General features: G+C 57.2%; 2 protein-coding genes and 1 long non-coding RNA gene across 7 annotated transcripts; 2 read left to right on the top strand and 1 right to left on the bottom strand.

Annotated features, from left to right (window-relative positions):
- Positions 1–331: 331 nt before the first annotated feature.
- On the top strand, positions 332–8,489 carry ENO2 (enolase 2). Its single transcript, XM_072799223.1, has 12 exons — positions 332–471; positions 1,634–1,730; positions 2,255–2,350; positions 2,490–2,548; positions 2,859–2,928; positions 3,392–3,525; positions 3,737–3,959; positions 5,027–5,224; positions 6,236–6,437; positions 6,726–6,834; positions 6,999–7,057; positions 7,550–8,489. The coding sequence occupies exons 2-12, from the start codon at positions 1,646–1,648 to the stop codon at positions 7,617–7,619; spliced, it is 1,305 nt and encodes a 434-aa protein (XP_072655324.1). The 5' UTR covers positions 332–471; positions 1,634–1,645; the 3' UTR covers positions 7,620–8,489.
- LOC140617578 (uncharacterized) lies at positions 8,119–11,832 on the bottom strand. The gene is made up of 2 exons (XR_012017770.1): positions 11,505–11,832; positions 8,119–10,900 (listed from the first exon to the last, which is right to left on the bottom strand). It is a non-coding gene; the product is annotated as an uncharacterized lncRNA (long non-coding RNA).
- On the top strand, positions 9,941–24,560 carry ATN1 (atrophin 1). 5 transcript variants are annotated; one of them, XM_072799206.1, is made up of 10 exons: positions 9,941–10,034; positions 17,257–17,451; positions 17,607–17,744; positions 17,898–18,011; positions 18,719–20,769; positions 20,998–21,220; positions 21,585–22,281; positions 23,153–23,296; positions 23,609–23,789; positions 23,981–24,560. In XM_072799206.1, exons 2-10 carry the CDS (start codon positions 17,425–17,427, stop codon positions 24,012–24,014), a joined length of 3,609 nt encoding a protein of 1,202 aa, XP_072655307.1. In that variant the 5' UTR covers positions 9,941–10,034; positions 17,257–17,424; the 3' UTR covers positions 24,015–24,560. The 5 variants fall into 5 exon arrangements, with proteins under 5 accessions (XP_072655307.1, XP_072655305.1, XP_072655304.1 ...); XM_072799203.1 differs by lacking the exon at positions 9,941–10,034 and adding an exon at positions 10,410–10,431 and having other exon boundaries at positions 18,722–20,769; XM_072799207.1 differs by lacking the exon at positions 9,941–10,034 and adding an exon at positions 12,640–12,865 and having other exon boundaries at positions 18,722–20,769.
- Positions 24,561–24,680: the final 120 nt, after the last annotated feature.

Raw genomic sequence — 24,680 nt, 5'->3', positions numbered from 1 at the left:
GGCGGCTGGGTGTGTTAGGAACAATTTGGTTATCAAATAAAGAGACATTTTGATACTCTTGTGTCTGAGGGAGTTTATGAGACACCAAGGCTGTCATGGGCTTCACTGGTGCGGGGCTGTGCCTGTTACTTTCGAGGGGAGCGGGGCGTGGGTGTGAGCGCGCGTGGGTGCTGGGGTCCGGGTCCTGGGTCGCCCCCAGCCTCTTCCGCGTCGCTCTCCTCCGGGACCCCGCTCATCCCACCGCCGTCGGCCCCCCGCCCGCGCGCCTACGTGCTCCTCCGCCGGAGGCTCCTGACTCATCGGGGGCTCCGGGTCACATGCGCCCGCCCGGCCCTATCGGCGCCTCCCCCCGCCCGCCCCCCGCCCGGGAGCCGCAGCCGCCGTCGCCGCCACTCCCGCTCTCTCCGCGCTGCCGCCACTGCCGCCGCCGCCGCCGCCGCCGCCGCCACAGGCTGAGTCTGCAGCCCCGAGGTGAAGCCCCAGCAGGCCCTAAGCCCCTCCGGCCCCCTCCCCCAGCCGCCGCGCCCCGCCCCCGCCCCCGGCCGCCGCGCATCCCTCGCCCGGCCGCGCTGCGCACCTGCTCGGTCACCCGCACCTTCCCCGGCACCCTCCCTCCCCGGCCTTCTGGGACCTCTCCTCTCGGTGTCTGGCCGTCGCCCCCAACTCATTTGGGCACCAGGCCTCTCTACACCTGTTTCTCTCTAACTGGGCCTTTCTCCACCCTTGACTGACCCTCTCCCCATGCCCCTCTTCGCCTCCGGTTCTGTCGATGTTAAGTTCGGGGTCCCCCCCGCCGACTGTGCTTTTTTATCCTGGCACGTCCCCTGGCTTTGCTTGTGGGGAAATCTCTTCTTTTCCCATTCCTCAGCATCCCTAGACTTCTAGACTCTCCTCTCTCACTCCTCCCCCACATTGCCTCTCTCCTTTTACATTACCTCTTGCTGCTGCACGGGGGAGGGATGGGAGGAGGGGAGAATTTGTCTAGCAGCGGGCGGGGGGGGGGGGCGGCGGGCAGGGGTTGGGACAGGGAGGATGGGCCCAGCCTTGCCTCTCTCCCCAGATCTCTTCTCCCTCCCTGCTCAACCCCTAGGGACTGAGGGCTTCCTTAGGACCCCCTCCCCAGACTTTTCCATTGTATGTCTCTTGGGAAGAGGAGGGACGTACGTAGTTTGGGAGAGAACCTGGGATCGTAGAGTGGGGGTTGGGTGTTAAGTTGGCGTGGGATGGGGGCTCCGGAGGAGAGGCCCCAGCTGCCCAGACAGCCCATCCTCTTCTTGGCTCCAAGGAGAAATGCAAGCCTGGCAGCCATTACACTCTGAGATGGGGGAACCCCACCAGTCGGCTGCTGGAGCTACTGAGGGGGCGCCAGGGAACCTCTGCCAGTGCCCCTCCCTCCTCCCTGCGGTGTCCTCCCTTCTCACCGTTTGATCCTACCCCGCCCCCCACTGCATTGACCTTCTCTCCCCACGGGGGGGGGGTCCCTCCTAAAGCCCGGACTGCAGCCAGCTCCTCCCCACCCCCCACCCACTGCAGTAACCTCTTTCCCGTCCCTCCCAGCCTTTAGCCCCGCCCACTGATCAGGCTCCACCTCTCTAAACCTCTTATCTTTCTCCTTCCTTCCTTTCCACCCAAGATCTCAGCCATCATGTCGATAGAGAAGATCTGGGCCCGGGAGATCCTGGACTCCCGTGGGAATCCCACGGTGGAGGTGGATCTCCACACGGCCAAAGGTAGTGAGCAGGGCATGGGCCTTTCCCCATCCTTCAGGCTGGATTTCCCCTGGCCCCGGAGGGAAGCTGCCTTGATTCCCAGTGGGGATGGGGTGCTGGGCCAGGCTTGAAAGCCTGGGTTATGGGGGTTGGGTCCTCCTCGTCCAGGGGCGCCAGGATAGGCTGATCTCTGTGTTCTATTTTAGTATATGGAATATACCGTGCCTCTGCACGTTTGTGTGTGCACCTATGTGCATGTGCATGTGTGCATGTGTATGCTGCCTGCATAGCTTCATATCCGTGGGTTCCTACTTGTGCATGTGGGACCTCAGCTGGGCAGATGAGGAGGCCAATGCCTGTGCTTGAGACTGTGTGTGTGTGTGTGTGTGTGTGTGTGAGAGAGGGAGAGAGAGAGCGAGCGAGCAGTGTGGGGATGGGACTGGACGAAGCAGGCAGTTTGGAACTGGAAGGCTGAAGGAATCTCTGGTCCCCTTAGTATCCTTCTGTGCCCCCCCCCCCCCCCTTATTTCATGTTCCTCTCCCAGGTCTTTTCCGGGCTGCAGTGCCCAGTGGAGCCTCCACTGGTATCTATGAGGCCCTGGAGCTGAGGGATGGGGACAAGCAGCGTTACTTAGGCAAAGGTGAGGACTTTGCTCTCCTCCAGGCTCTCTCATTGCTCAGTTTATACTCCTACCTCCCACAGGTTCCTGACTCCCTTCTTGCATGCCCCCCACTGCCCCTCCCAGCCTGACCCACTCTGGCCTCTCTGCCTCTCCCCAGGTGTCCTGAAGGCAGTGGACCACATCAACACCACCATTGCTCCTGCCCTCATCAGCTCAGTGAGGCCCACAGTTTGCTGGGGGCAGCAGGGGCGGGGGTGGGGGATGTGGGTGGGCAGGACCAGGGTCCCCAGAAGGAATCCTGGATTAGAGGAGGAGGGAGAAAAGGGAGAAAGGCCCACCTCTTGGGAATCATGGTTACCAAGGGAAGAGTGGGAAGGCTCCTTCATTGGCCCCTGCTCCCATGAAGCTCAGGTCCCCTGATGCAGACAAGCTGCTCTCAAGGAGAGTATGTGTGTATGGGGTGGGGCCCTATGCTTTAGGGCCCAGCCTCCATTCTGGCCGGGGGTGATGGTGGCTCTGCACACAGGGTCTCTCTGTGGTGGAACAGGAGAAGCTGGACAATCTGATGTTGGAGCTGGATGGGACTGAGAACAAATGTAAGCCAGGGCTGGGAGCAAGTGGGGAGGCATGAGGGGGAGGACGTGTGGAGCAGACCACATGGAGCACTGTGGGGGCTTCCCAAGGAAGGCCTGCCAGGGCTGAGCCCATCTCCCATTCTCGTCCAAAGCCAAAATAAGAGGATGAATTTAACTGCAGTGGGAGGGAGTGACATTAGGACAGAAGGGAGAACTTCTTGCAGCACCAAGAGGGCGAGCTGGCAGGAGATAGTCTGTGGTCTCAGGATCTTTAGAAATAGGTGGAGCTCTCTGCCCTTTCCCATCAAGTCACATGTGTGTGTGCGTGTCTCCCCACTGTTTTTAGGAGAGTACCAACGAGGTGTTATAGGAATGCAGAAGGGGGGGGGGTCTCCTTTACTGGCTCCTTTTGGGGAGTATAGGTGGAGGCCAGGGCTCAAGAAGACAGGGGACATGCTCAGCACCTTCCTCTCTAATCTCCCAGCCAAGTTTGGGGCCAATGCCATCCTGGGTGTGTCCCTGGCCGTGTGTAAGGCAGGGGCGGCCGAGCGGGACTTGCCCCTGTATCGTCACATTGCTCAGCTGGCTGGAAACTCGGACCTCATCCTGCCTGTGCCGGTGAGCCCTGCCCGCCGTGCCCAGGCCTCTCCTAGGAGTGGGGTGGGGGAAAGCATGAAACCTTGTGAGGAATGATGAGGGCAAAGTGCATTGAGTCAATCAAAGTGAAAAGATGGGGACAGCAGACTTTGAGTCTGGGAGGTTGGGGCTTAACACTCCCAGGAGTGGAGGAGGGAAGTGCTCTGTGACTTTTCTGCTCTGTGGCCCCCAGGCCTTTAACGTGATCAATGGTGGCTCTCATGCTGGGAATAAGCTGGCCATGCAGGAGTTTATGATCCTCCCAGTGGGCGCTGAGAGCTTTCGGGATGCCATGAGACTTGGGGCGGAGGTCTACCACACACTCAAGGGCGTCATCAAAGACAAGTATGGCAAGGATGCCACCAACGTGGGAGATGAAGGCGGATTTGCCCCCAACATCCTGGAGAACAGTGAAGGTGAGGCCAGGAGCCCCACTGACTGCTTTGGGTCTCACTCCGTCTTGGGACGGAGGGCCAGGAAGAGCTGCGTGCTTCATCGGGGCCTGAGGAGTATGGGTGGGAGGCCCTCGATCTGGCTCAGAGAGGTACCAGTGCTGGGGCTGGGTCCCCGAGGATCTGCCACATTCATTCACAGGCAGGCCTAAGAGGACAGCCCTCATCTGCACAGCCAGATCTGTTAGCAACTGTAAGTTCTTACTAGAGCCCCTGGGAATGCTGGGAGGTGGTCTAGGTGACTTGGATCCATCCTGGACTTGAACCTCATAGGATTCTCAGTTTGATGAGACACACCATACTCTAGAGATTCTATTCTGAGTCTATCCCATTTCCACCCCAACCTCTCAGGCCTTGAAGATGTCCAATTTTTCTCTGCCTTGGCAGGAGCTGTATAATGAATATAAACAATAACAAGAAGTGGCTGAGAGTTCAGGTGTTTGGGCCAAATTGCCTGTATTTGAACCTTGACTTGAAGAGTTACTGGCTGGTGATCTTTCCTTTTTTAAAAGATTTTATTAAAAAAAAAAAAAAAGATTTTATTTATTCATGAGAGACACAAAGAGAGAGGCAGAGACAAAGGGTGAGGGAGAAGCAGGCTCCCTGTGGAGAGCCCGATGTGGAACTTGATCCCAGGACCCCAGGATCACGCCCTGAGCCGAAGGCAGACGCTCAACCACTGAGCCACCCAGGAGCCTCGTGATCCTTCTTACTTCTCTGTGCTTATCTTTCTTATCTGTAAAATGGGAATAATAACAGTATCTACCTCTTAGCATCATTGTACTAGGTGACATAGTTAGCTCTCAATAAATAATAACTGTTTACAAAAAATCTGTTATGAACAGAATTGCATTCCTTTGCCCTCTTAGAAGATGGGCCTCTCTTCCCAGCTCTGGGGATAACCCCACCAGCAACTGGAGTATGGCTTCTCCCCAGCAACAGTGCTCCGCCTGGGCTCTGAATTCCTTTCTTACTCTCATTCCCCTTTGCCCACCCTTCCTGCTGATAATTTCACTGTATTCCATCCCCAGCCTTGGAACTGGTGAAGGAAGCCATCGACAAGGCTGGCTACACAGAAAAGATTGTCATTGGCATGGATGTCGCTGCCTCGGAGTTTCATCGTGATGGCAAATATGACTTGGACTTCAAGTCTCCTGCTGATCCTTCCCGATACATCACTGGGGACCAGCTGGGGGCCCTCTACCAGGACTTTGTCAGGGACTATCCTGGTGAGAACAAGGGTTGTGGGAGGGAGGGCAGCGCGAGGGTCAAGGGGCAGGCAGGGACGTGTGGGGCAACTCTGGACCTTATGGGGTGCTGATTCGGGTGTCAGACAGAGGTCTGAGAAGAGCCTGAGAATCAGGCCTGGGGGTGAAGGAGCCTCCTGCAGAGACGGGCTGTGTCTGTAGTGTAAATGTGCAGGTACCTATGGTGAATCTGTTTCATCTACTTCGTCCTGATCAAAGTTCCAAAGCTACTGGGATCACGGGGAGGGCTTTGGAAGGAACCAGAGATGGTGAGGTGGTTACCGGGCCCAGCAGAGAACTTGTACTTATAGGTGTTTTTGACTAAGGAAGTTGTGGATGTGGAGCGGAGCTGGAAGCTCTGTGGGAGCAGAACAGGAAGGCTGAGGAGGAGCTGGGTTCCTCTCTCCAGGCCTTCCAAGGGCTGTGACCCCCGCATGGAGGAAGCTAGTTTCTATTTCCCTGAGACAGAGCAAGGGAAAGTAGAAGAATGAGGATTTAGAATAGCACCAAGGAAAAACTTCCCAGTAGTGAAAGTGGGAAAAATGCAAAGATAGTTTTGAGAAAAACTCTGTATCCTTGGTTTTTGGCAGCTTTTCTTTTATTTTTTAAATATTTATTTGAGAGGGAAGGAGCATGAGGCAGGGGAGGAGCAGAGGGGAACGAGAGGGAGGGGGAAAGAATCTCAAGCGGACTCCATGCTGAGCACAGAGCCCATCAAGGGACTCGATCCCATGACCCCAGGATCAGGACCTGGGCTGAAACCAAGAGTTGGATGCTCAACTGCTCCCCCCACCCCACCCCAGGCACCCCTGGAAGGATTTCTGAAAGAATTGAGATAGGAATCAGGGCAGGCTTATCTTGGAGGCAGGGAGCAAGGATAAGCAGGTTCAGTTAGCCAGGGGATTCGTCATTTCAGGGAGTGATAGGGGAAGGTGTTCCTGCCTGCCGCAGAGCCCCAGGGAGGGTCAGCAGCCCCTCCTGCTCTCCCTGCAGTGGTCTCCATTGAGGACCCCTTCGACCAGGATGATTGGGCTGCCTGGTCCAAGTTCACAGCTAATGTAGGGATCCAGATTGTGGGTGATGACCTGACAGTGACCAACCCAAAGCGTATTGAGCGGGCGGTGGAGGAAAAGGCCTGCAACTGTCTGCTGCTCAAGGTCAACCAGATTGGTTCGGTCACTGAAGCCATCCAAGCGTGAGTGTCCCCAGACTCTCCCCAACCCAGCCCGTTTCTATAGGACACCTCTGGCGAGTGCGCCCAGCCTCATACTGGCACAGATGCTGAAGGGAGTGGGGAACCTGCAGTCACCTTCCCAGCTCTTTTGGTTCTGCCCCACCCCCAATCCACCCTACGCTCTGTGCTCCTCCCAGAGAGCTTTCTGTCAGGTGTTTCTTGACATAGAACCAATGTTGGTTCTATGGGCTAGGAAGAGAATGCCTGGTGTGCGGGCTGGGGGATCAGTGTTGGTGTGTATGGCTGCAGGTGCAAGCTGGCCCAGGAGAATGGCTGGGGGGTCATGGTGAGTCATCGCTCAGGAGAGACTGAGGACACGTTCATTGCCGACCTGGTGGTGGGGCTGTGCACAGGCCAGGTGAGTGCAAGAGAGATCTGTGTGGAATTGGTGGGCTCTAGTCAGGTGGGTGGGGCTCTCTTTCCAGGGGTCTGCAGGTGTCAAGGGAATGTCAAGGGAGCTTGTAAGTTTTCTTTTAGGGGATGAAGCAGCCACTGAGCTGCTTATCTCTGGGGATGTTTCAGATCAAGACTGGAGCCCCATGCCGTTCTGAGCGTCTGGCTAAGTACAACCAGCTCATGAGGTGAGGACACCTGGGGAATGATGGGAGCCCAGGGCCCAGAGGGTTAAAAGCTCTGTTTGCCCACCATTCCATCTCCAATACCCATGGCCTGGAAAACAGTAGATATCCAGAAAATATTTTTTTTTTTAATTTTTATTTATTTATGATAGTCACAGAGAGAGAGAGAGAGGCAGAGACATAGGCAGAGGGAGAAGCAGGCTCCATGCACCGGGAGCCTGATGTGGGATTCGATCCCGGGTCTCCAGGATCGCGCCCTGGGCCAAAGGCAGGCGCCAAACCGCTGCGCCACCCAGGGATCCCCAATATTTGTTTTTGAATGATGGCTTTACTGAGGGCCTGATCCATGGCTCCCGGAGGTCAAAGCCAGGGCATGTCCACACTTGGGCCAGGACCTAGAAGCAGGTGGTGTGCCTGGCTCAGAGCATAGGGGCTTCCTCAGAGCAGGAGCGTCCTGCTTCCCTGATTCTTTCCTTTCTGGCTCATCTCTCTCAGAATTGAAGAAGAGCTGGGAGACGAAGCCCGCTTTGCCGGACATAATTTCCGCAATCCCAGCGTGCTGTGATCCCTTGACTTTGCGCGGAGACCTGGAACCCCCCTCCCGTCCTCCTGGAGCTTCTTCCTTCCTGTCCTGCTCTAGGACATTTCACCCTGGACACCCCTGCTGACCTGCTGCACCATGTTCCTTGGCTTGTCTGGCCCCCTGCTGTGTGCTCCCCCCCACTACCCCCCCCCCCCCCCCCCCCCCGCCCTGGTTCCATACTCTCCACTTCTCTGTCCTTTCTCCTCAAAAATTGGCCATGGGACTGAGGATTATAAGGGCATCCAGGCAGAGCAATCAGGGTCTCACAGGTGCATCAGGGTTGGTTGGTGAGGTGTTCAGAGAGGGGCCATGGGTCACTGTGCTTTGTGCTGCATCCACCCATTTTCCATGTCTCGGGGAGCCCAGGAAGGGCATCATGCCCAGGTGGAAGGGAGCGCTGGCTGCATGATCTAATGCGCCTGGCCTGAGACTTTAGGGGATTATTTATTTATTTATTGTTGATTAGTCTTATTGATTGATCGTTTCTCCCTAACTCCAGAGCCCAAATCTGGCCTGACCGGAGTAGATTGTGTGTGTATTTCACGGGTCGTAGAATCGAAGATGGCCTGGGCTTGGGAGGTTTCTTGCTGGAACCGGAAGGGTAAACAAGGAAAGGGCCTTGGTGTCCGCCCCTTTGTGTCTACACCAGCCCTGAACCGAAGCTGGCTAGGTCGAGGTGGGGGCTGTGTACCCCGGGGACGCTTCCCCATCACTCTCTCCTCAGCCCTGGCTTCCCTGTTCTTCCTCCAGCTGCACCAGAGCAATGTCTTGCTCCCCTGTGCCATGTTCCACAGTCGCCACCACATCTGTGGCGTGGGAATGAGCACCACCATTAAAGTCTGAATCACAGTGCGTTGTTGTGTCTGAAGAGTCTTACTCTAGTCATATTCGGGGAGAGAAGATGGAGCGCCCACACCCGAAAGTTGGTGAACTCGGATAGCAGAGCTGGGGAGGACCCAAAAAGAGGAAGAAACTGAACAAGTATGGCTAAGACGATGGCACTGCCTCCCCTCCCTGGCCAGGTGGGGACCCTTGTTGCCCTCCTGCCTTCTCAGCATCAAGCCTGGCCCTGGGACCGGGGTGAACCAAAAGTTCTCCACCGAGATTTCCTAGAAGTGTCAAAAATGTGTGTGTGCATTTTTTAGGAAAAGGGGTGCAAACTATTCTCAGGTTCCTAGAGGGCCATGACCAAAGAGGGGATAAAGCTGTGTACTGGAAAAGCTCCCATCTAGGCCTCTCCCCAATGCAGTCTTGGTCATTCTGGGTAAGAGCACTGTGTGGGCATCACCCCCTGCAAGATGGGGACCCAGGGAGGGGAGTGGTACCTGGGGCTACAAAGGAGGGTCTGAGGAAATGGAATCTTCAGGAAACTGGAGAGTCAAAGCCACAAGTGTTGGGGTGGCCTTTGAGCAGGACCCCAGTGTGTGGCTGGAGATCCACTATCACTCTTCAGCTCCAGGGGAGCCCTGACTTTGGCACAGGGACCCAGGAACTCCCCAGGAGGAGAAACCCTCTCCTGGGGCTGGGACACGGAGCAGAACCCAGCAGGCAAGGGCTACACACAGGGAGCTGTGGCCACTAGAGGGAGGCAAGGTTCCGTGGGACGCCACACTCAGCCCGAGCTAGGGGTGTGATGGGAGGAATTTCAAGGTTGTCCCCTCTGTGGGCCTCCTAAACTGTTTCTACTCTGAGTTCTGGTCCTGGGCTCTCTGCCATCCTGCCCAGCTCCAGGACAAGGAGAGGATTTTCGTCCTGAATGGGCAGGACCCATGTCTCTGCTCTTCTTCCTGTGTCACTGACACCTCAGCCATTTTCAGTTCAGAGAGCTTCTTGCCTCTGCTCCTCTATGCCTCTTAATTTCAGGGTGGGCAACTCATCTTTCTCTTCCCTCCGGTCTCCTGGCGCCCCTTTCTGTTCCCTTTGGGGCATGCTTTTCTCTGTGCCTCTCCGTTTTCTCTGGGGTCCGTGATACCCATCTTTCTCCTCCAATTCCTGGACTGATCAAGCCGATTGTGATTGGAGCCGTATTTACTAACCTCTGCCCTTTCCCCCCACTCCTTGCTAGGTGGCCTCCTCTGGTAGCCATGCCTCCCCCCTCTCCCCCAGGTACTGGGTTGGATTGGGTTACAGTAGCTCCATCTGGGCCTCCCTGGCCCCTCTCTCCACTTTCCCTTTGTGCTGTTGCCTGGAGACCAGTGAGTTGTGGGGGGCTGAGGCCATAAAGAGAGCTGGGGTGAGGGATGGTGTGGGGTGTGTGTATGTGATGATGCACCCCAAAGCTGAATGGTAAGCCTAGTCCTCAGGCTGGGGAAGAATCAGAGAGGATAGGCCCTGGCTTCTCTGACTCTCCCTATCTTCTGTTCCTACCTTTGCCTCAAATTTTTCTTTTAGGCTCAGGTATGTCACCATCCTTAGCCCATCCCTCGGTGGTTAAAAAGCAAGAGAGAGCAGCTTGGCCTACAAGGGAGCTGGGAAGGGCCTGGGCCCAGGCCCAGTGGGAGAATGAGCTGAGATGTGAGGAAGGAGAGGAAATGCGATGGGGAATGAGGAGGAAGAGGAGGAGTCTTGGAACAAAGTTGTTGTGGGGTGGAGAGAGGGAGCAGGGGTCATCCTAGGGCGCTGAGGAAGGGAGGGCGGGAATCCCATGGAGGGGAGATAAGGAGCTGGCCAGGTCTCTGGAAGGCACTGAGGGATCAAGAAGGTGAAGCTGGGCTAGAAAAGTGAGTTGCCCACCAATTCAGCAGCGATGAAGAGTGGTGATTCATTGCTGGGCCAAGGTGGCCACCTTGCTCAGGTTCGTCAGTACTTTAGAATCTATTCAGAGCTTTTGGGTATTCCCAGAACTCAGCTGAGTCTGGCCCAAGGAAATATGAGGCAAAATCCACTGAGTTGCTACAAATCCAATCTCCATCCTTTCCAGAAGGATGGTGGGATCCTGCCATCCAGGGCCCATCCATCCTTGGCCTCTGGTTGGCTGGGCTCTGGCATTTGCCCTCTTCCCACCCCAAATCTGGAGAGCTGGTAAGAGCTCCCAATCCAGGCTCCAGCTCCAGCTCTTCCAGTTTCCCAGCCTGCTCCCTCCTATTCTCTGGCCTTCCCAATCTTAGCTGCCAAAAATCACCCAGCGTCTTGGTGTCCTTTGTCCTGGGAGATGTTGCTGCAGGGTGTGGGGCCAGGGAGACATCCCAGAAGAAGACACTGGGATGGGGTGCTGGCTTCAGGCTGAAGACTGGAAATGGCTGGCTGGCTGACAGTTAGGCTGCCTGGAGAGTGAGGAGGGTTGAAGGAAGAACCTGTGGTCTGGGGGTAGGGTGGGGATTGTCTCCACAGTAGAACAACTGGGATTGGGGAACCAGGAACCAGGACATCTAGGAGATTTGGCTCTACCTTGAGCCTAATCCCCACTGGGCCTCTTATCTGTGGCTCAGAGTACTGTCTGTGGTGACTTCAAACAGGTCTGAGAAGGAAAATTGAGACACCACCAGACAGAAGGGCCTGAAGATAGTGTCCCACTCCTATAAACGAATCCCTTCCCTACATGGGGGCTTGCCCTCCCCTGCTTCTATGGTTTCCTTCTACTGCTTTCCCTTCCCATCTCCACTCTTTGTCTTCCCAATCTCTGACCTCCCTCCATGGCCTTGTTTATCTTCCATTTCCTTCTAATCTTCTTTACCTACTTCCCCCTTGGCCCCCACCCCATTCTATCTACCTTTGTCTAGCCAACCGAAATCCTCCTCGGAAACCCCCACCCCCACCACCCCAGAAGTCCAGCCAGTGTCTTTCCCGCAGCTTTCCCACCCAGCACTCAGGCCTCCCTAGAATAAGTCTCCGGCCCCACCTCCTTCATGGCTTCTAAAAGTTCCTCACCTCTCCCCTTCTCTCCGTGCTGACCCCTCTGAACTCTCCTCAGCCTTCCAGCATCACCGCCCCCGCCCCGTTCTTGTGTTCCCTATTCTTTTCCCGACACCAATCGCGTCCAAACTACTCTCATGCAGAAACCCCATCCGTATATACAGATAGATACTACAGATATAGGATATATGTATCTATATAGTATAGGATATGGGACTATAGATATAGGATATATGTAGATCTCCATCTTTTCAATTTCTCCCCCTCCCCGTGACCCTAAGCTTCAGCCCGCGTCTCCCGCTACAGGTCGGCCACAGGCGCTGTCACCCCCAGCTCCAGCCGCCCCTCCCGTCCCGCGCCTCCCCGCCCCCAAAGCCTCCGCGTACCCCGACAGGCCAATCCCAGCCGCACACCCACAGCCGCCCACGTCCTCCGTGCCTCGGCCCCCTCGGCCCCCTCGGCCCCCAAACTTCTCCAGTCCGCGCCGCCTCCGCCGGCACAGCCCACGGCCCCTCCCCCGCCCTCCCGCTCCCCGCCGCCGGCCTCGGCGAACCCTCCCCGCGCCCCAACCCCCGCGGCCGGCCTCGGCCAAGTGGCGCGGCGCCGCCCCCTCCGGCTCCCCCGCCGCCCCCCCTCGCGGCTTGCCTCGCGCTCCCTCCCTCGCGTCTCCCTCCCGGCCCCTCTCCTCCGTGCCTCGCGCTCCCTCCTTCTCCCTCTTCCTCCCTCTCCCATCCCCCTCTCCCGAGCGCCCTCCCTCCGCCGTCCGCTTTCCTGTGCGAGTCGCCGGACGCGCCGCCCAGCCCGCCCGCAGCCCCGCGTCGGGCCGGGGCCTCCGGCCGGGACCCGTTCGGGGGGCACCGCCGGCCGCGAGGAGGGGGCGAGGAGAGGGCGAGGCGGGGGCACGGCCGCCCGGGAAGGGGCGGGGGCCGCGGGCGGAGGCCGCCCGGGGGGCCGGGGAGCGCGCGAGTGCGGGCTGCGCGGGGCGGGCGGCGGCGGGCGGCGGGCGGAGCGGCGCGGAGGGGGAGGGCCGGCCGGGGCCGCGGGGAGGGCGGCGGGGGCGGGCGGCGCGGCCCGGGCATTCCGGGCGGCGGGGGCGGGCGGGGGGAGCGGGCGGGCGGGCGGCGGGCCCGGGGAGGGGCTGAGCCAGAGCGGGGTCGGGTCTGCTCCGGGGGCAGGCGGGCGATCGGGGCCCGGTGGGGGAAGGGGGATGGGGGCCGCCCTCCGGGGGGGTCGGGGCCGCCGCCGCCGCCGTCGCGGCGGCGACTGAAGCCGGGAAGAGGAGAGGGGGGCGGGGGAGCGGCCGCCGCCGCCCCCCCAGAGGCGCCGGAGCCCCGAATCCCGCTCGGAGCCAGCCAGCCGTCCCGAGCCGCGACCAGGTAAGATCTGCTGCCGCCCGGGCCTCGGGCCCGCCCGGGTTCTGGCCCGCGGCTCCCCACCCCCACCCCTCCCAGTTCCCCCTCCCGCCGCCGCCGCCGCCGCCGCCGCCGCCTCCATTTGTTATTTTCCCGATCCGGTTCCCCCCACTGCGGGCTCTGGCCGGCCTGAGGCTGGGGGGCTCTGGGGGTGGGGCCGGCCCCGGAGGAGGGATGGGGGCCAGAGCACCCAGAGGGTCGGGAAGGTGGAGAGGGACGTGGGAGGGTCTCAGGAGGAGGGCTGATGGGGCAAGAGGGGAGCCAGGAGCCCAGGACCAAAGGAGGAGCTCCGAGGTGGAGGGTTGGCAGAGGAAAAAGGGGGTGCCCGCGAGGGGGCTTCGGGCGAAGGCAAAAAAGGAACGGAGATATGGCAGCGAGGTGGGGCATCAAGACTCCAGCAAAAGGCCCAGAGCCCGTGTTTCAGAACTCGGGGTGGAGGGTGTTAGGTATGGAAGGGAAGTGGGAAAGGGGGGAAGGGGTGTGGTAGGCGGAGAGAGAGGGATTGTAGCTGATGAGGGAGTAGGGAACCTGGGGAGAGGGGGGCTCTGAAAGGGCCAAGGAGAGGTTCCACCTTTGAGAAGAACCAGAGGTGTTACAGGGCGGAAGGGGATGCCTTTGTGACTCGATTTTCTTTCCCCTACTTCAGGTCACCTCTGACCTTGTTTCCCCAACCCCAGGCAGACTTACTTCTTGGAGGGGGGTACACTGGGGCAGAGGAGGGTGGTCCCCCAAGAACTAATGAGGGGGACGATGGGAGCATTGAAAGGAGAGTTAGGGAGAAGGGCTTCCTGGGAGGGTGGAAGAGGAGGAGAAAACTGGACGATCTTGTAGGCACTCCAGGCAAGTTGTGACCTCCACCCTCAAATCCCTGGGCACCCCCTTCCCCTCTAGCTGTGCTTTCTGAAGGGGGCGGGCATATCTTCATTTCTGTTTTGAACTCAGATTTCCCTTTGTGCCCGGGCTTATTTCTTCGGAGGTAGGCACTCTTAAGCTCCCTTCCCTGAGGGTGCTATAGGAGGGTAGGAGTTGCTTTGGCAACTGGAGGGGGAGTGGCTGGCAGATAGACTCCTGGGATAGACTCTTGAGGGGCAGGTTCTACCATTTTGTTGCCATAGCAATGATCCAGTGGGATGTCCTATAGGTGGGGTTCAGAATCTTGATTGGATCTTGGCCTTTGGCTGTGTCCTTGGGACTCGTGGCTGCGTTCTGGAAGGTGTTTCTGGTGCTGCTGGTGGATAGGAGGTTCCCCAGGGGTTCCCCACTCCCACCCCCACCCCCCACCTTCCATCCAGCAGTCTGTTGGAACAGGTAGACATGTTATTTGCAGGTCATAGTGTTGCTCCAGGTTCCTCCCCCTAGGCATGGCGAGAGCACAGAAATGCTTAAGTTACACCATCTTTTGCTAGTTCTTTCTGGCCTCTACCTCTCTTATTATTAGGAACTTTCTGTGTACAGTAGTCCTAAGGATTCTTTGCACTGATACTCTTCCATTTTCTTAAGCTTGAGTGTCCTTTCCTGAGCCTCCCTTTGCCTCTTTCCCAGACTATCAAGACAGTGACCCCTTCCCTCAGCTAACCTTCAACCTTCTATTTCCCTGACCTTGTGAGGATGGCCCAGGAGAGAGGGCCATGGCAATACTCTGGAGCAGGAGCCAGGATACCTGGCTCTAGTCCTGGCTGTACCTCCAACTGTGGCCTTGGGCCAGTCACTTCTCTTTGGGTCTTGGTTTCATTGTAAGATGATGGGGTTATAGAGAAGATGATTTCTGAGGCCCCTCTGACAACCTCGGATTCTAAGAAGGCTTAGACTGGTGCATTGTTATCTGCTGGTCTGGGCTGCATTGTTATCTAGGAGTCGCTTTGGACTGGTTTGTTAGGCTGGTAGGTCTGGAATGATGATGGGGGCTGGGCCAGTGATCCTGAAATTCACCCTGCAAGCCTTTCCCAGAAAGCCTTGTGCCTTGATTGTGTATTCCCTCTGACATCCTGCTCTGTTTCCCCTTTCTTTTCCTTTTCTTAGAGACCTCTCCCTTTTTCTCACTTTTGCCTGTCTGGTCTTTGTCATTTTTCTTTTCTTTTCTTTTCTTTTTTTTTCTTAAAGATTTTTATTTATTTATTCATGAGAGACACAGAGAGGCAGAGACACAGGCTGAGGGAGAAGCAGGGTCCTTGCGGGGAGCCTGATGCAGGACTTGATCCCAGGACCCCAGGACCATGACCTGAGCTAAAGGCAGACACTCAACCGCACCTGGTGCACCAGGTGCACGTGGTCTTTGTCATTTTTCTTTTGTAGTAAGGCTGTGAAGGGGAATGTGGGTAGTGTGTTTGCCAGATACATAGTAGGTGCTCTAGAAGTATCAGTTACGGTGACTGGCTACTAGGGCAAGACCAGTACAGCTCACCTTGTTGATGTAACACATGCTCGGAGTTCAGAAACATATGCACAGCCCAACCCTAACTCCTCTCCTTTGCCACTCCTTTCCCCCAGGATTGCCTGTGCTTTTATGACTGCTTTTCTCCTTCAAAGCTACTAACTGATAATTTTATCAGATTTCAGCTGTTTAAAACAGTTGCGGTAGGGGGAGGGGCACGCTGATTGCTGTGTTTTTCAGTTACATTCATGCATTTCACTGACCTTTTGGTCTCTTCACTCTCACTGATGTGGTGGATGGATTCTGGGATGAAGAGGAGAGTTGGGCACCCTCCTCTTGAGGGCAAAGACACACCAGTCACAAATAGTCATTTTTGCTATGCTTTTGTTAAAGAGTGTTTTTCCCTTCTGTTAACCCTTCTGTTATAGGGTTTTGTTCTTTGGATTTGGGGGGTTTGACAGTGTTTTAAAACCAATCTACACATTTCCAAAATGTGGTAATAGTTGTAGTTGAGGAAAAAGGACTAGCTTACTGGGCAGAGCATCAGTTCTAACTTCAGAAGACCTGGAGCTCTGTGTCAGTTCTTTGTGACTCTAAGTAAATTATTATTATTTAAGTTTCCTGGAAAGGTCAGGTTCCCCCCCTCACTGCCTGTCTCAGTAGGGTTCAGTAGAGATGAATGAGAAGTAATTACTCTGTATTCCTCGGGAAAAATATGTTATAGACTGTGGAAATGCCATTTACCTAGCCAGGCCTCCTACTTCAGGATAGGTAGCTAAGTTTACCCTGTTCCCACCAAAGCCACCAGGATTTTATTAGAAAAGATCCATCAAAGTTAGTGGGTTTACAGTCACTATCAAGGATAGAACAGAGCACCCATATATATGTGACATCAGTGGGAGATACAGAAAGGAAGAAAACAGTGGGAAGCTACCGTTCTTGCTCTCAAAAGATCTTATGGTCAGTCATAAGGAGACACATAACAGCAAGAAATACAAACAAGTGTGAATGAAAATAGCTGACTATACATATATATAGGTACAGATGTAGACAAGTGGTGAGGTGTGTGTCCCTGGCTAAGCCTAGTGGGGATGCAGGCTCAGAAATTTGTGAATTTGTATTATGTGCTCACTGATACTCATTGGTTTGGTTGGTAAATTGAAAGTCGTGACTTTCTAGCCTTAGGGAACCTAAGCACTAGAGAGCGGGTCTCTATGGGGCTCGCAAAAGTGAAGTTCTGTACTTTGAAGATACCCAGGTTTGGGCTTGGGGTGGGTAGGACTCTGTGCACTTGTGTTATAGAATGGGACATGCTTCTCCCACCTACTCTACTCTTTTCATATCTCTAGGACTGATCTAGGCCTTCTGAGAATTCTCCCTACCTGCTTCTGGCAAGAGTATAGCAAAGTCTGGAAGAAATAGCATGGGCTTTGAAGTCAGGGAGATGTGGATTTGATTCTGGTGCTATCACTGGTTTCTGTGTATTTATCACATGAAGTTGGGCAAGTCACAATCTCAATTTTCAAGCCTTAGCTTCCCCACCTATATAATAGAAATAAGGATACATAACCTACTTTGCAAGGATACAACCAACTTTGGTTGGTTGTAAGTATTAAATGAAATTGAATGTAAGGGCTTGATGTAAAGATAGCACTCAATAAATTCCTTAATACCTCATCTACATTTCTTTATGCTCCCTGGTAAGGCTGTGTGGAACTGCTGGACACAGGTATTTCCTAGGTATCGTGAAGGATAAATAACGCGAGCTCATAGGTACATCTGAATCTTGTGCCTTCTCCAGAGATGAAAGAGATGATGTTGTGAGCAGAGTCTCCTTCACTTGTAGATAGCTGGGCAGTCCATGGGGCAAGCCAACAACATCTTACGGATCGTGTGCCTCCTGGCTCAGAGGCCTAGGGCTGGGCCACTTAGCCCCTCAGACACTGTTCCCCAGTATGGAGACTCTGATGGTCTTTCCTAACAGGCTTCACTGGAAACAGATCCCGCGAGTTCCAGGCGCCTCCACTGGGAACTTGGGAGATCCTGCTTCCTGCTTCCCAGACCACAGCTGTGGGGAACTTGGGGTGAAGCAGAGAAGTTTCTGTATTCAGCTGCCCAGGCAGAGGAGAATGGGGTCTCCACAGCCTGAAGAATGAAGACACGACAGAATAAAGACTCAGTGAGTAACAGCTAAAACGAGAGACATGAAAGATGAGGGGCAAAGTAACTAGGGGTGAGGGGCTGGAGAGGAAGAATAGAAATAAGGCACATCGTAAAGTTAGGTGCTCTGTGGAAAAACACCCTACACTACCTGCTTCCTTCCTTCTCCCACAGATGTCAATGAGGAGTGGACGGAAGAAAGAGGCCCCTGGGCCCCGGGAAGAACTGAGATCGAGGGGCCGGGCCTCCCCTGGAGGGGTCAGCACGTCCAGCAGTGATGGCAAAGCCGAGAAGTCTAGGCAGACAGCCAAGGTATTCTGTCTTCAGGTCCTCCCACAGGATGCCCAGACACTGGGGCCGAGGGCGTACGTGTGTGCGTGCTGTGAGGGACCTTCCTGTCTGGCAGAGGGGAACGGTGGAGGCTTGGGAGGCATAAGACAGGAATATTCTCTTTCTCCTGAACAGAAGGCCCGTGTGGAAGAAGCCTCCACCCCAAAGGTCAGCAAGCAGGGCCGGAGCGAGGAGATCTCAGAGAGCGAAAGTGAGGAGACCAATGCACCAAAAAAGACCAAAACTGAGGTGGGAGACCCTGACCCGTTTTCTCATCACTCGTTCCTGAAAACTCCCTTTCACTCGTGATTCCTACTTGAATCTTGCCTGGTATAGGAGGGAAAAGTCCTATTGCTGTGCCTATTAAAGGAGTCCTGTCTGTAATGTGTCACAGATCTTTAGGGCTAGTAGCCAGCCCACCAGATGACCAGGCAGGGCCAGAGGGGACTGGGAGAGTGAGGAGGATTCCAGCCTCTCCTTTTTAAGGTCCTGGTTCTCATGAAGGGGCTGGGGAGGAGGTTAAAGGTGAGAGGTCTTCGTGGAAGGAACAAATAAATCATAAGGAAAATGCAGGAGTGGTCTTTTTAAGAACCAAGGGTTTCTGGCATGTGTAGTTAAATAGGGTAAAGGAGATGGGGGTGGGTGAGTATGAGCTAGTGGAAGAGAGGGATTTGGGTTTAGCTGTGGATGGCGGGCGAAGGTGCTTGAGATGGACATTGAGGAAGGAATGCAGTTTCCAAGGAGGGAAACAAGACTGGCTGCCAGGGAGTCACTGACAATGTGGGGAGACAGGGGGCATCCCCACATGTGGCAGGGAGGTGGGCTTGAGCAAGAGTATTCATCACATGGTACAGTGGTGTGCTGGGAGGGGGAAATGATTTTGTGCAAGGGAGGCCCCAAATCTAGGGGAAGCAAGGAAAAAGAAGAGAGATGAAATGATCCTCCTTTTTCTGCAGCAGGAGCTCCCTCGGCCACAGTCTCCCTCCGATCTGGATAGTTTAGATGGGCGGAGCCTCAATGATGATGGCAGCAGTGACCCTAGGGATATTGACCAGGATAACCGAAGCACGTCTCCTAGCATCTACAGCCCTGGAAGCGTGGAGAATGACTCCGACTCATCTTCTGGCCTTTCCCAGGGCCCAGCCCGCCCCTACCACCCACCTCCACTCTTTCCTCCCTCCCCCCCGCCGCCAGACAGTACCCCCCGACAGCCAGAGCCTGGTTTTGAACCCCATCCTTCTGTGACACCCACTGGATATCATGCTCCCATGGAGCCCCCCCCATCTCGAATGTTCCAGGCTCCTCCTGGGGCCCCTCCCCCTCATCCACAGCTCTACTCTGGGGGCACTGGTGGAGGAGTTTTGTCTGGACCTCCAATAGGTCCCAAGGGAGGAGGAGCTGCCTCTTCAGTGGGGGCTCCTAGTGGGGGCAAACAGCACCCCCCACCCACCACCCCCATTTCCATATCAAGCTCTGGGGCTGGTGGTGCTCCCCCAACAAAACCACCTAACACTTCAGTGGGTGGTGGAAACCTACCGTCTGCTCCACCACCAGCCACCTTCCCCCATGTGACACCAAACCTGCCTCCTCCACCTGCTCTGAGACCCCTTAACAATGCTTCAGCCTCTCCTCCTGGCCTGGGGGCCCAGCCACTACCCGGGCATCTGCCCTCTCCCCATGCCATGGGGCAGGGTATGGGTGGACTTCCTCCTGGCTCAGAGAAGGGCCCCACTCTTGCTCCCTCACCCCATCCTCTGCCACCTGCTTCCTCCTCTTCTGCCCCAGCCCCCCCAATGAGGTATCCATATTCGTCCTCTGGTAGTAGCTCGGCAGCAGCCTCCTCTTCCAGTTCTTCCTCTTCCTCTGCCTCCCAGTACCCAGCTTCCCAGGCATTGCCCAGTTATCCCCACTCCTTCCCTCCTCCGACGAGCCTGTCTGTCTCTAATCAGCCACCTAAGTATACTCAGCCTTCCCTTCCATCCCAGGCTGTGTGGAGCCAGGGTCCCCCCCCACCTCCTCCCTATGGCCGTCTCTTAGCCAACAGCAATGCTCACCCAGGCCCCTTCCCTCCTTCTGCTGGAGGCCAATCCACAGGCCACCCACCAGCCCCAACACACCACCATCACCACCAGCAACAGCAGCAGCAGCCGCCGCCGCCGTCGCAGCAGCAGCCGCAGCAGCAGCAGCAGCAGCAGCAGCAGCAACAGCAACAGCATCATGGGAGCTCTGGGCCCCCTCCCCCTGGAGCATATCCCCACCCCCTGGAGAGCAGTAGCTCCCATCATGCCCATCCCTATGCCATGTCTCCCTCCCTGGGGTCTCTGAGGCCCTACCCGCCAGGGCCAGCACACCTGCCCCCACCTCACGGCCAGGTGTCCTACAGCCAAGCAGGCCCTAATGGGCCCCCTGCCTCTTCCTCTTCTTCCAACGCCTCCTCCTCCTCTTCCTCTCAAGGATCCTACCCTTGTTCGCACCCCTCCCCTTCCCAGGGCCCCCAGGGAGCTCCCTACCCCTTCCCACCGGTGCCTCCGGTCACCACCTCCTCGGCTACGCTTTCCACGGTCATTGCCACAGTGGCTTCCTCGCCAGCAGGCTACAAAACAGCTTCCCCACCTGGGCCCCCGCCGTATGGAAAGAGAGCCCCGTCCCCAGGGGCCTACAAGACCGCCACCCCACCGGGGTACAAGCCGGGGTCACCTCCCTCCTTCCGAACGGGAACCCCACCCGGCTACCGAGGCGCCTCGCCGCCCGCGGGCCCAGGGACCTTCAAGCCGGGCTCGCCTACCGTGGGGCAGGGCCCCTTGCCACCTGCCGGGCCTGCAGGCCTGTCATCCCTGCCACCACCGCCTGCAGCCCCCGCCTCGGGGCCGCCCCTGAATGCCACGCAGATCAAACAAGAGCCAGCCGAAGAGTATGAGACCCCCGAGAGCCCAGTGCCCCCGGCCCGTAGCCCCTCGCCCCCTCCCAAGGTGGTAGACGTGCCCAGCCACGCCAGCCAGTCGGCCAGGTGAGCCGGGGGGCGGGATGCGGTTGGGCCTGGATGGGGGACGAAGATGGGGAGAGACCGGTGGAGGCCCAAGAGGGAACGCTGCCTTCCTGCGGTGCTTTTGAAAACTGACTCCGGAGCCCTGCGTCCCCCTGGCGGTGTGCGCAGGCGGGCACGGGGCAGGGTCGGCGCGGGACCGCTCCCGCCGCTCGCAGGGGCCTAAGCGCGCGCCGCCCTTGCGCCCGGCAGGTTCAACAAGCACCTGGACCGCGGCTTTAACTCGTGCGCGCGCAGCGACCTGTACTTCGTGCCGCTGGAGGGCTCCAAGCTGGCCAAGAAGCGGGCCGACCTGGTGGAGAAGGTGCGGCGCGAGGCCGAGCAGCGCGCGCGCGAAGAGAAGGAGCGCGAGCGCGAGCGGGAGCGCGAGAAGGAGCGCGAGCGCGAGAAGGAGCGCGAGCTGGAACGCAGCGTGGTGAGTGCGTCACCGCACGCGCCGCCCGCCTCCCGGCCCCTCCTCCGCGCCGCGCAGGGAGGGTCGAGGGCCGGAGCGGCGGGGGTGGTCATTGCGCCTCCTGTCGGAGAGGAGGAGGCACGGCGGCCCGGGGAGCGGAGACGGAAGGATCCCCGCGGGCGGAATCCTGGCGCTCGTGCGTTGGTGGAAGGCCAGTTCAGCCCAGAGTCCCTGGGGGTGGTAGGGAGGGCCGACGTCCGGGAGAGGGCTTCGGGCAGCGCCTGCTGGGCTGAGCCGGCCAGCAGAGGGCCTTCAGCTGGTGAGACAAGTGAGCCCCGGTTCCCAGACCTGCCCTTTTGACTCTGTTTCTCCCTGTGTCCCACAGAAGTTGGCTCAGGAGGGCCGGGCGCCAGTGGAGTGCCCATCTCTCGGCCCGGTGCCCCATCGCCCTCCATTTGAGCCGGGCAGTGCCGTAGCCACGGTGCCCCCCTACCTGGGTCCTGACACTCCGGCCCTGCGCACGCTCAGTGAATACGCCCGGCCCCACGTCATGTCTCCTGGCAATCGCAACCATCCTTTCTACGTGCCCCTAGGGGCAGTGGACCCGGGGCTCCTGGGTTACAATGTCCCGGCCTTGTACAGCAGTGACCCAGCAGCCCGGGAGAGGGAGCGGGAAGCCCGTGAACGAGACCTCCGTGACCGCCTCAAGCCTGGCTTCGAAGTGAAGCCCAGTGAGCTGGAACCCCTGCATGGGGTCCCTGGGCCAGGCCTGGATCCCTTCCCCCGACACGGGGGCCTGGCTCTGCAGCCTGGCCCACCTGGCCTGCACCCTTTCCCCTTTCATCCGAGTCTGGGGCCCCTGGAGAGAGAACGTCTGGCGCTGGCAGCTGGGCCAGCCCTGCGGCCTGACATGTCCTACGCCGAGCGTTTGGCAGCTGAGAGGCAGCATGCAGAAAGGGTGGCAGCTCTGGGCAATGACCCACTGGCCCGGCTGCAGATGCTCAATGTGACCCCCCATCACCACCAGCACTCCCACATCCACTCCCACCTGCACCTCCACCAGCAGGATGCCATCCATGCAGGTGAGACTCCTTTGTCTTGGTCCCTGGGGGCCACCTTGATCCCTGTAAGTGATTGGGCTCTTCTGTTGCTCAGGCCAAGACATCCCTCTAGTCTGGCATGAGCCTCTCTTCAGGGATTGCTCCCCTGATCTTTGCCTCCCTGTCACCCTCCACCTTCTCATGCCCCAGCCTTGCCACAGAGACTAATAACCCACACCCCACCCCTCTTCAGAGTCTAGCATTCCTCCATGATAGAGGAAACCTTTGAGGGAATGCTACTTTTCTGCTCTCAGACTCCCTCCCCTGCTTCACATACTTGTTTCCTTGCTTCTTTGGATTCAACTCTGTTGTCATTTCTAGCTGTCTTCTCTCCTCCCAGGTGGAGGTATTTCATGTTCTTGCCCATGTCTAGATCTGCAACCTTCCAGAAAGAGCTCTATAGCTTTGGCTGGGGATATCATAGGTGCTAGTGAGCTTTATTTATTATCCTTTTGCCATATTTCTTACTGTCCAGAACATTGCCTGATCTAGCCTTATAGTCACGGTCATTCCAGGCTCCCTTGTGCTTTCTCTCTCTTAACCAACTCTCTCCCTGTCTTTCTAAACTTTCTGTGCCACCCCCCCCCCCCCAAAGCAGTCCATGTCTCTCCTTTCAGATCCCTCTGACAACTGTAATGTTCTGTTCTCTGCCATCCATATATCCCTACTGCAGTAAGGTCTTGTTCTGGCTGCCCACCAGGCCCCTAGTTCTCCCATTGCACCTCCTTGTTCCTCACTGGGTCTCCCTGTGTTTGATCATCCATCTCGTTCCAGGCTTGGATCCTTTCACCCAAATGCATGGTTTTCCCCAAACCTGCCTTTTGGTGACACCTTCCTCTTCTCTACCCTCTAGCTTCTGCCTCTGTGCACCCTCTCATTGACCCCCTGGCCTCAGGGTCTCACCTTACCCGGATCCCCTACCCAGCTGGGACCCTCCCCAACCCCCTTCTTCCTCACCCTCTGCACGAGAACGAAGTTCTTCGTCACCAGCTCTTTGGTAAGGATGGAGGAAGGGGTGGGGGAAGGTCTAATGAGAGAAGGGCAGGAAGATTGAATTTGGGTGGTGGGATTGGGCTATTTGGGCTTGGGGAGGGGTGAGGAGGCACCAGAGGGGCTGGGAATAGGAGAAGGAGGGCCCAGGCCCTCTGCCCAAGAGAGGCACAGATTTTAGTGCCAGGTGGAAGTTTGAATCCTGTCCACTATTGGCAACTGGCAGGTCTGGCTTTGCGCTGTTGTAGTGTCAGTTTGATGTAAGGTGGCTAGCTATCTCCACCAGTCATGTGCCCTCCTCTGCCCTTCCTGCCCACAGCTGCTCCTTACCGGGACCTGCCAGCCTCCCTCTCTGCCCCGATGTCAGCAGCTCACCAGCTGCAGGCCATGCACGCGCAGTCTGCTGAGCTGCAGCGCCTCGCGCTGGAGCAGCAGCAGTGGCTGCACGCTCATCACCCACTGCACAGTGTGCCGCTACCTGCCCAGGAAGACTATTACAGGTACCCCTGGACTCCCCTAGGCTGGGAGTGATGGGATATGAGCTTAGCCAGATGGGGGTGTGGGCAGCAGACTGCTGGGCTTCAGGCTCCCCGGGGGAGGGAGGGAACCCCTCCTCCACCAGCCTCTAACTGGGGCTAGGTCAAGGTTGACCTCAGTCTCATGTCTCCGCTCTGCATCCCCTCTCCACCAGTCACCTGAAGAAGGAAAGTGACAAACCACTGTAGAACCTGCAATCAAGAGAGTACTCATGGCCCCTGCATCTGGACTCGGAGGCCCTCTGTCCCATCCGGCTGCCCAGAGCTGAGGAGGGAGGGCTGCTGCTCCTTTGCAGAGTTTCAGCAGCTGGGCAGAGGGAGGGAGGGAGGGAGGGACAGATGGAAAGCCAAGCCTCCTGTGGTATGCAGAGGTGGGGAGGTGACGGGGGGGGGGGGGGGGGGGCGGCAGAAAGCGCACAGTAATCTTGGGCCAGGTCCCTCTTTCTAGTCCCTCTGCTTTCTTCCTCCCTGAAGCTCAACCCCCCTGGTGGCCACCGCCCTTCCCCCACCCCTTTGGTGTGATTATTTCATCTGTTAGATGTGGCTGTTTTGCGTAGCATCGTGTGCTGCCCCCGCCCCGCCCCTCCTCAGTCCCTGTGCGCGCGCCCCTTCTGCGATGTATGGCCCTTGCCCCTCCCCCACATTAATAATTTATATATATAAATATCTATATGACGCTCTTTAAAAAATATCCCAACCAAAACCAAACAAAAACATCCTCACGACTCCCCAGGATGATGGCTGTGACTAGTTCTTTGCGGGTTATGGGGCGGAGTTGGGGGAGGGGGCGCGGTGGGGAACTTGTCAGCGGTGCCTGAAGAGAAAGCTGTGGAACGAGTGGGTGTAGGGACCTTG

Source organism: Canis lupus, chromosome 25 (assembly GCF_048164855.1).
Source record: "Canis lupus baileyi chromosome 25, mCanLup2.hap1, whole genome shotgun sequence".
Classification (NCBI taxonomy): Eukaryota; Metazoa; Chordata; class Mammalia; order Carnivora; family Canidae; genus Canis; species Canis lupus.
The sequence above is the reverse complement of the archived record's forward strand: the minus strand, read 5'-3'. Positions and strand labels throughout refer to the sequence as shown.

What these genes read in the sequence shown, in the direction of transcription:
- ATN1 (XM_072799206.1), top strand. Translation starts at nt 17,425, where the DNA reads ATGAAGACACGACAGAATAAAGACTCA. An exon ending in CACGACAGAATAAAGACTCA is followed by an intron (nt 17,452 to 17,606) that starts GTGAGTAACAGC and finishes CTTCTCCCACAG; the next exon opens with ATGTCAATGAGGAGTGGACG. An exon ending in TCTTCGTCACCAGCTCTTTG is followed by an intron (nt 23,297 to 23,608) that starts GTAAGGATGGAG and finishes TCCTGCCCACAG; the next exon opens with CTGCTCCTTACCGGGACCTG.
- ENO2 (XM_072799223.1), top strand. Translation starts at nt 1,646, where the DNA reads ATGTCGATAGAGAAGATCTGGGCCCGGGAGATCCTGGACTCCCGTGGG. An exon ending in GGATGGGACTGAGAACAAAT is followed by an intron (nt 2,929 to 3,391) that starts GTAAGCCAGGGC and finishes CTAATCTCCCAG; the next exon opens with CCAAGTTTGGGGCCAATGCC. An exon ending in CATCCTGGAGAACAGTGAAG is followed by an intron (nt 3,960 to 5,026) that starts GTGAGGCCAGGA and finishes TTCCATCCCCAG; the next exon opens with CCTTGGAACTGGTGAAGGAA.